Source organism: Chanodichthys erythropterus, chromosome 11, assembly GCF_024489055.1.
Source record: "Chanodichthys erythropterus isolate Z2021 chromosome 11, ASM2448905v1, whole genome shotgun sequence".
NCBI lineage: Eukaryota > Metazoa > Chordata > Actinopteri > Cypriniformes > Xenocyprididae > Chanodichthys > Chanodichthys erythropterus.
The window spans coordinates 44,085,150-44,095,710 of NC_090231.1; the positions used below are offsets into that span (position 1 = coordinate 44,085,150).

Genomic DNA, 10,561 nt, shown 5'->3' on the forward strand with positions numbered 1-10,561 from the left:
TCTAACGAAATATGAGGTAAACGTGTATTTCTCCAAATGTACACGCTTTTGGACTAAAGTTTGTATGTGTATGCACTTTGATAAATGGGAGCAAACGCAATTGAATGTAGAGGTTTGTGTCTCGTTATACTTTCAAAAAATCAATAACTACTGATTGATATTGCATTCAGATATTAAGAGTTATTAGTGTCATTGTAAATAGTGGTACAAATATCGAAGTTATCTAATAGTACTTTAAATCTCAAGGTTAAATTAGAAGATTTATTGTAAAAATGTTACTGTAACAGCTGCCAAAAATAGCAGATAGATATATAGATACATACAGACAGAAATAGATAGATAGAGACAGACAGAGATAAATACAGACAGACAGACAGACAGACAGACAGACATAGATAGATAGATAGATAGATAGATAGATAGATAGATAGATAGATAGATAGATAGATAGATAGATAGATAGATAGATAGATAGATAGATAGATAGATAGATAGATAGATAGAGACAGACAGACAGACAGACTAGATAGATAGATAGATAGATAGATAGATAGATAGATAGATAGATAGATAGATAGATAGATAGATAGATAGATAGATAGATAGATAGATAGATAGATAGATAGATAGATAGATAGATAGATAGATAGATAGATAGATAGATAGATTGATTGATTGATTTAGACAGTTTTAAAAATTGTATTATTTTATGTATGTATGTATGTATGTATGTACACTGTAAAAAATGGCCGTGATTTTAACAGTAAAAGACTGTAAAAATGCGGCGGTGAAAAACTGTCAATTGGTTTACAGAAAGTTTCCGTACTATATAAAGTGAATAACTGTAATAGATCTAACGGTACATTTAATGTAATTTTACGGTAAAATATCGTTAAATTCACAGTTTTTGGAAGTGAAAAATAACAATTCATTGTAAAATTTACAGTGAAAAAACGTAAATTGACATTCCCACAATTCCCTGTGTGAGACTTCACATTTTATATATTTTCATTGAAATAACTCTGTTTCTTCTTAGTTTTTCTCATTTTTTTTTTCTCATGAATCTTTGATTCATCATGTGACTCTTATCACCACTGTGTTTGGTGACTGTCAGTGTATTATAAAGGTACAAAACAAATACTAGTACTTCATTAGGTTGGTAAATTAACATTATATCAGTTAATGAAATACGTTATTTTACCGTAATTGAACTGATTTTTTTTTTACGTTCCTACAGATCCGTTTTTTTACTGTAAATTTTACTGGGATTTTTTTACAGTGTATGTATTCCAAGCTTTGGCAATATTGTATTATTTACAGTAATGAAAATGAAGCGAATTTGAATTTGATAGACAGACATGGACAGACAGACATAGACAAACATATAGATAGATAGACAGACAGACAGACCAACAGATAGATTTTACTAAAGAAATGAATCAGCTCTCTGGAACATTCCTGCCAATAAAAGTCACACTATCAGCAGCAAAACAGGCTTATGTACACACACACACACCCACACACCAGAATTTACTGCTCTTTTATAGCTTAAGAGACTTAATGGAATTCAGTTATTGTTCAACAAATTTAACTCAGATGGTTTTTTTTTCAAAATTCTGTAGAAGAAATAAAAACCAGTCACAAATGAGTCAATAGTTGTCATCCAGTGAGTGTTTATAATATACAATCTGGGAAGAATTTGATGAGAAATGTTATATCATATTGAGATCTCTGACATTTGATAGCAGACTTTGAAATCTTGTCAAATCTGAGCACATCTGAGACATTGTCGAGATCTTTCCTGAAACTCATGTAAAATGACTGAGGTCTTTTGAAGAAGACTTAAGCAAAAGTAAGACAGATAGATAGACAAATGGATGGATGTACAGACCGACCGACAGACAGACAGAGAGATAGATAGATAGTATATAATTATTTGATGAACGTTTCATGTAATTTTTGGGCTATTATAGAAATGCTCCACCTGTGGTAAGCAGACCAATGTGAATCACGCACTGCAAAGCACTTGACATATAATTTTTGGTAAAAACAACTTGGGACTCCAGGGGGATTTTGAACTTGGTAACCTGGAGAACATGAGATGCGTCCAGATGACACACGGCTGATGAACATGTGAACAGATACAAACCACATATTTACACATGAGCCTTCGCACGCACATGAAGAGACACACAAAAACACACACAACAGTTAAAGGGGAAGTGGTATAAAATCACTATTGTATCACGAGGCCTCTAAAAGCATAATATATAAGGCCATACAGCAGTCCAAATAACGGCATCTGATCTTGAGTGTTTTCAGAAATCAACAGCAGAAGCTTCACCCATCATGAACATCTTCCTGATGTTAACCGTTATTGGAGCCAGCATCGTTCTGTCTGGTGGTAAGCTTCATATTCATTATCTGTCTATTATATTTTGCTTCAATCACTAGAAATTAGCTGAATTAGCATTTCTCCAGAAGGACAACAATTCAATATAATTATCTAAAAAAAAAAAATAATACTCTTTTCTTATTTCAACAAAGTATACTTATATTTAAATATGTCAACATAGTTTCATTCGAAATGTGGGCAGCATTTTCCTTGGAGCTATGATGAACTTGCTTCACATTTCCTCAAAGCACATATAAGGAAATATAAATCCCTTTTTGCTCAAGACCATTAAATCACATGTGAGTTTAGTTGTGCAATGGCTGTTGGACTCACTTTTTCTTTGGCCTTCCAGCCTTACTAACTGTTGTCTGTTTCCTCAGCTGTGCAGCCTCTCAGTGCAGGTTACAACACCCGCTGCATGTGTCTGAAACTGGAGTCCAGGATCATTCCACCTGACAACCTGCGGCGAGTGGAGATCCTGCCTAGAGGCCCTCACTGCAAAACAACTGAGGTTATGTAGGTATTTCCTCAGTCATCTTCCTGAAATATTTTAATTTAGTAATTCATTATGAGGCATTTGTCATAACTGAAAATGTGTGTTTGATTTTGCATAAGCATAAATGTTATTAGTTGTTCGTTTATTTACATATATTCTCACATCAGGATTGTATATGAAAACACACCCTCAAATTCTAACCAGCATTTTTTTAACCAAAAAAACTATACACTACCTTTATATTTTTAATGTTTTGAAAGAAGTCTATTTTACTCACCAAGACTGCATTTATTTGAGCAAAAATACTGAAAATTGTTAAATATATTATAATTTAAAATAACTGTTTTCTATTGTAATATTTTTTAAAATGTAATATATTTCTGTGATGGTAAAGCTGAATTTTCAGCATCATCACTCCAGTCTTCAGTGTCACATTATCCTTCAGAAATCATTCTAATATGCTGATTTGCTGCTCAAGAAACACTTCTTATTATTTTCATTGTTAAAAACAGTTGTGCTGTTTATAATATTTTTATGGAAACCATGATAAATTTTTATAAGGAACAGTTAATAAATATAAAGTTCAAAACAACAGCATTTATTTGAAATAGAAAATGCTGTTGTTTTGAACTTTATATTTATTAACTATAAATATAAAGCTCAAAACAACAGCATTTATTTGAAATAGAACACTGTCTTAATTTATTTAAAAAAAAAAAAAAAAAAAAAAACAATACTGAGCCAAAATTTTGAATAGCATTCATAAATCTTTTTTCCCCCTTTTCAGTGCTGGTTTATCAAGTGGAGAAAGGATCTGTCTAAACCCCAGGACACCATGGGTTAAAAAACTCATTCTCTTCATTGAGAAAAAAGAGCGAGCGGCCAAGAAAGGCTAGAAGACATGGTGTGACTAATATTGCTTTCATTCTCACTATTCAAAAGACATCTTAGTTTTGGAACAGAGGACCTAAATTCTAGTTTTTGCTTCTTGAAAAATAAGATTTTTGTATTCCTGTATTCTGAGCCTCTCATTTTGATATTTGTTTGTCCTGTTTAATGATTTCAGGACACCATGAACCAAATGATGTGCTACACTACAGATATACATCTGTTACACCGATCGATTCATTGTTTTCATTGTATACAGATACAATCACAGTTTTCAGTGTTGTTTGTTGTTGCTGTTTTACTGCAGTAGAGTTGTGGAATATATGGATAATGTTTATTAATAAATCTTTTCTTTTATAAAATCAATTCTGCTCACTTTCCTTGTACTTGTAAGGTCTGCAACTCTCCAGCTAGTCATTTGCTATGTAATTTGTCCTCCTACTTAGCTGTCATCCCCAATACACTTACACAAGTTATATCACTTATGAATTCCTCTAGCTGCTCTCTTTGCCGTTTTCCAACTAAATTTCTCAAAACACTTGAACTGCTTATACCAAAAATCCTGAACATCATTAATCAGTCCCTACACAAGGATTTTTTTCCACATGCTTAAAACTGCAGTAGGGGTTATGGGCAATCTAATTTAAGTATTCTGTTAAACATATCAGATCGCTTCTGGTTTAGGTCTTTTGTATGTGCTTCATGAAAAAATAGCTGTTTTCTTCAAGATAACTTAAAAGGATTGAGCAAAGATGAACATAACTGATGTCCCCCGCATATGCAGATTGATGTTTAAAACCTTTTTAATTTTTCTTCTTCACACTAACATTTAGATATTTAATAGAATAAAACACCTATAACAATGTGAACTAGGTATTTTTGCTGATTACCTTAAAAGTCCATAGATATGTTGTCAGTTCTCACTGCTGTTTACACTTTCTCTGACAAGCAGATGCAATGAGATCAGTTTTCCGGTTTGGTCATGTGACATTCGACATATACCCTATTATTCTTCTGTCTCAGTAACTACAATCTCTAATTTTCCATTTCTTGGTAAAGTAAATGAACGAATAGTATCCATACAGCTTAATAACTATGCATCCGGAAAGTATTCACAGCGTTTCATTTTTTCCCACTTTTTCCACTTTATGCTACAGCCTTATTCCAAAAGGGATTAAATTCATAATTTTCCTCAAAATTCTACAAACAATACCCCATAATGACAACATGAAAGAAGTTTGTTTGAAATTTTTGCAAATTTGAAAAAAATTACATGTACATAAGTATTCACAGCTTTTGCCATGACACTCAAAATTGAGCTCAGGTGCATCCTGTTTCCAGTGATCATCCTTGAGTGTTTCTGCAACTTGATTGGAGTCCACCTGTGGTAAATTCAATTGACTGGACATGATTTGGAAAGGCACACACCTGTCTATATAAGGTCCCACAGTTAACAATGTTTGTCAGAGCACAAACCCATGAAGTCCAAGGAATTGTCTGTAGACCTCAGAGACAGGATTGTATCGAGGGAAGGGTAGGGTAAAATCTCTGTAGCATTGAAGATCCCATTGAGCACAGTGGCCTCCATCATCCGTAAATAGAAGAAGTTTGGAACCACCAGGACTCTTCCTAGAGTGGGCTACCCAGCCAAACTGAGCGATCGGGGGTGAAGGACCTTAATCCGAGAGGTGACCAAGAACCCAATGGTCACTCTGACAGAGCTCCAGCATTTCTCTGTGGAGAGAGAAGAACCTTCCAGAAAACAACCATCTCTACAGCACTCCATCAATCAGGCCTGTATGGTAGAGTGGCCAGATGGAAACCACTCTTCAATAAAAGGCACATGACAGCTCGCCTGAAGGATTCTCAGACCATGAGAAACAAAATTCTCTTGTCTGATGAAACAAAGAACAAAACACTTTGGCCTGAATAGCAAGCCAATACCATCCCTACAGTGAATCATGGTGGTGGCAGAATCATGCTGTGGGGCTGTTATTCAGCGGCAGGAACTGGCAGACTAGTCAGGGTCGAGGGAAAGATGAATGCAGCAATGTACAAAGACATCCTTGATGAAAACCTGCTCCACAGCGCTTTGGACCTCAGAAGGTTCATTTTCCAACAGGACAACAACTCTAAGAACACAGCCAAGATAACAAAGGAGTGGCTATTGGACCAATCTGTGAATGTCCTTGAGTGGCCCAGCCAGAGCCCAGAGATCTGAAAATGGCTGTGCACCGACGCTCCCCATCCAACCTGATGGAGCTTGAGAGGTCCTGCAAAGAAGAATGGGCGAAACTGCCCAAAAATAAAAAATAATTAGATTAAATAAAAGACTGAAAGAAATAAAGAGGCTGTACTTGGTGTCTTGACCGAGGGTGTACTTGGTCAACAAAGTATTGTGAATACTTATGTACATGGGCTTTTTTTATTTTTATAAATTTGCAAAGATTTCAAACAAACTTCTTTCATGTTGTCATTATGGGGTATTGTTTGTAGAATTTTGAGAAAATTATTGAATTAAATCCCTTTTGGAATAAGGCTGTAACATAAAATGTGTAAGAAGTAAAGCGCTATGAATACTTTCTGGATGCGCTGTATCTCAACACCAATAAACTTAAGACATTTCAGTCTTGCTTTCGGGCAAACTAGAGAACAGAAACAGCCTTGATTAAGGTTTTAAACAATCTGCAAGTTATTCAGGACTCATGTAACTTGGCAGTCCTTGTTCTTTTAGATCTGAGTGTGGCTTTTGACACTGTTGATCATAGAACTGCACGATTCTGGATAAAATGAGAATCACGATTTTTTAGTTTCAAATAGAGATCACAATTCCCCCACGATTCTGAATATAAAACTAAACAAAATGACATCTAATTTACTAGAGGTTCTGACAAAATATAAGTTACTAACTCTAATTGCTGGAAAATGTTTGAATGAATTCTTTAACACTAGAACTACCAAGGCAGTCATTTTGACCGTTTTAAAGATTTGCAATGTAATAACTTTGTTGAAATAAAACCCATATAACTACAGTTCCATGACTTTTCTTAAATTAATGTAAATTTTATTTTAACATTGTTATTTTATTAAAATTACAAAACACAAAAGAGTTCTGAGTATTTCTACCTTGAATGGCCATAGCGGTCAATTTGACCGCACATATTACAGGCGTTGTATCTCCTCAACGCTTTTTTCCGCCGTTAAAGATGTGCGTAGCTGTTGCCTAGCTGTTGCCTAGAAACCTTTCTCTGGCAGTTTTGTATGCTTTTGCTAAGCAAAAAGTCTGATGGAGGAGCAGAGAGCGATGTCTCTTGGTCTCTTGACAGTTCGTCTGACACTGATTCTGAGAGTGATTCAGAGATAATTCCAAAAAATAATAATATTTATTCATTCTAGATTTCATTAGAGTCTGCATAAAATTGTTCCTGATTCGTGTGGTCCAAACATTTCCGATAATGCTAAAGCATTGTAAACTCCAAAAGTCAAAATGTATTGAATAAAGACAGATGTAATCATTTCCAAAATTCACAATATGTTTTTATCTAACGAAATATTCTGCTTCATTTTATATTTGTTGACATTTTGACTTTCAAGAACAACATTTTAACTGCGGTGAAAAACTTTGACCAGCTTGCCGGATGCAAATTGCGGAAAGCAAATTGCGGCATGCACTTTTGTGGGAGGTCTAGTAGCTCTTACACAATAATATCACGAACATATTATATTATGTATGCTTAAATTACCCCACATTTTTCATAAAACATGACCATAGAAGCTTTGAAGTAAATATAACATGACAAAAATGACATTCACTGCTGTCTGGTATGAACAGTCAAAATGACCGCTATTGGCAGTTCTAGTAGTTATAGAATTCCGGTAGTGCTAGTGTACAAATGGTTTTGAATGAATTCAATGACTCATTAATAAATACAGTTAATAATAAATACATTTTTCTAACAGTCACTTGTCACCACCTAGTGGAATAAGATGTAATTGATACAACCTTTACTTGGCATGCCAAGTTCATTTCAAAAGGTAGTTTGCTCTATTTTGATCGCTATTGTAGACTTCAGTGTTTATATATTAACTTAAATAAAAACTTAAAACTTATATCTCAGTACTTCTGTGATAATTTGAAACAAAGAAATAACCAATGTTGGTTCAAAACTGCTCTCTCTGGCAGCACAAACACATATTTGAATGTTCCGGTATGATTTTGTCAAAGGTTTAAAAGACGCGGGAGAATCGTCGGCATTAATTAAGTTTGAATCAAGATCGCAGTCTTTTTACGATTAATTGTGCAGCTCTAGCTGATCATGAGAGACTACTCAACTGATTACACAACTGGGTTGGGTCAGGTTCTGTCTTAGACTGGTTCAGATCCTTCTTAAACAGCAGGGAATACTAAGTCACACTGGGTACCTACACCGCCAGACGTGATGTCATATCTTGTGGTGTTCCTCAAGGCTCAATTTTGGGTCCTCTATTATTTTACCTATATGCTTCCTTTAGGTGGTGTAATTAATCTTAATCAGTAATAATCAGTAACAAACTACAGCTGGTGAGTTCTTACTAGAAGTATGATCATATTAGCACGGTTCTGTCAACACTGCATTGGCTACCTATTAAACGTGGTATAGATTTTAAAATCTTGCTAATTACTTACCAAACCCTAAATGGTTTAGCTCCCCAGTACTTGAGTGAGCTGCTAATGCATTATAGTCCTTCACGTCTATTGTGACCTCAAAATTCTGGCCAGTTGATAATACCTAGAATATAAAAATCAACCGCAGATGGTAGATCCTTTTCCTATTTTGCACCTAAACTTTGGAACAGTCTTCCTAGCATTGTTCAGGCACCAGACACACTGTCAGTTAAAATCTAAAAAAGCATTTCTTTAAACTGGCATACACATTACTAATTTCTATTTTCAAATCAGTTGAATGATTGTTAGGCTATGTCATGTTTCCACTCACTGCTGCTTCCTTCCACGCCCCACCAGAGTTCTCTGTTTCACCATTAAGACTTTTTCATTGCATACACGCAGTCACTTCACTCTGGACTACATTTCCCACAATCCCTCAGCTAGGCACTGATCTCACTCACACCTGTTTCCCATCAGGTTCCCTTTATAAGCTGCACACACACACATTGCTGAGTATTGTTTAGCCCTTGCCTTGGTTTTTGACCTTGGATTGTTTCCTTGTTTATGATCGTTTGCTGCCTGCCTAGACCTTTGCCTGTGTTTGGATTACTCTTTTGCCTTGCCTTCCTATATCTGTTTGCTGGTGTTTGACCCTCTGCCTGTATGACCACACTCATCCGATTAATAAAGCCTGCATGTGGATCTCCAACTCTGTGGTCCCATCCCTTCCATTACAGAATACTCAGCCCAACCAAGATCCAGTGGCTTTTTTGAGCATTTCCATTCACAACATGGATCCAGCAATACATCTTGTCTGCCTACGTCAAGGTAATTATATCTTCGAGGATCATATTCAAAAGTTTCTGGACATTGCCTATTTATCTGACCTGCCTTTGCTCTCATTTATTTCTTGTGTCATGGATTAAACAAACCACTGCAAGATTATATAATCAGTTATGGTTCTCGAGGGTCGCTCACCGAATTTTTGGATTTTGCTCTGCTCACAGTTGGTTCACCTTTTACTGTGGGGGAGGTTAAGGAGGAAGCTACCCCTAAACATTTTTTGAAGGGGGGCAGGACACACCAAGCTCCGATGTTTGGCCCATCTTTATCACCAGCATGTCCTGTTTTAAAGATTGCTAGCCCTGTGCTTTATGCATCTTCCTGCCCTATAGTTCCCACGCCTGAGCCCTCCGCCAAGATGGCTGCCACGCCTGAGCCCTCCGCCAAGATGGCTGCCACGCCTGAGCCCTCCGCCAAGATGGCTGCCACGCCTGGGCCCTCCGCCAAGATGGCTGCCACGCCTGGGCCCTCCGCCAAGATGGCTGCCACGCCTGGGCCCTCCGCCAAGATGGCTGCCACGCCTGGGCCCTCCGCCAAGATGGCTGCCACGCCTGGGCCCTCCGCCAAGATGGCTGCCACGCCTGGGCCCTCCGCCAAGATGGCTGCCACGCCTGGGCCCTCCGCCAAGATGGCTGCCACGCCTGGGCCCTCCGCCAAGATGGCTGCCACGCCTGGGCCCTCCGCCAAGATGGCTGCCACGCCTGGGCCCTCCGCCAAGATGGCTGCCACGCCTGGGCCCTCCGCCAAGATGGCTGCCACGCCTGGGCCCTCAGAGATTGCAGCGCTGGCCATTATGGCCACAGCCATTTGGTGTGTGTGGGCTGCACACACGTTGAATCCAGTCCATGAATTCTCTCCAGAGACTGCTCCAGTTCATGAATCTGCTCCAGAGCCCGCTCCAGTCCATGACTTCTCTCCAGAGACTGTTCCAGTCCATGAATCCGCTCCAGAGCCTAACCCAGCCCCGTGGGTTATGGACTTCCTGTCTGCCTGGATACGACCACAGAGATCGTCCCTGAGTTTCCTTTCTGCCTCTACATGACCACAGAGGTCGTACCAGAACAGTCCGTTTGTCCCGACACAACCGCAGAGGAGGTTCCTGAACTGTCTGCTCACCACTACATGACCAGAGAGGATGTTCCAGTCAGAGCCCTGGAGGGCTTTTCTGAGCTCCCTGCCTGTACTGTCATGGCCCTATAGTGGCCAATGTTCTCTGTTCTCAAAGTTCTCTGTGCTTCATGTTTTAGTTTCTCCTGTTCAGCCATGTTGGTTCCCAGTGCTACCAGATCTGCTG

General features: G+C 37.9%; 1 protein-coding gene across 2 annotated transcripts; it reads left to right on the plus strand.

Annotated features, from left to right (window-relative positions):
• Nucleotides 1–2,253: 2,253 nt before the first annotated feature.
• On the plus strand, nucleotides 2,254–4,102 carry cxcl19 (chemokine (C-X-C motif) ligand 19). Of its 2 annotated transcripts, XM_067401081.1 has the most exons (4): nucleotides 2,254–2,404; nucleotides 2,776–2,911; nucleotides 3,679–3,795; nucleotides 3,958–4,102. In XM_067401081.1, exons 1-3 carry the CDS (start codon nucleotides 2,350–2,352, stop codon nucleotides 3,785–3,787), a joined length of 300 nt encoding a protein of 99 aa, XP_067257182.1. In that variant the 5' UTR covers nucleotides 2,254–2,349; the 3' UTR covers nucleotides 3,788–3,795; nucleotides 3,958–4,102. The 2 variants fall into 2 exon arrangements, with proteins under 2 accessions (XP_067257182.1, XP_067257181.1); XM_067401080.1 differs by having other exon boundaries at nucleotides 3,679–4,102.
• The last annotated feature ends 6,459 nt before the right edge of the window (nucleotides 4,103–10,561 follow it).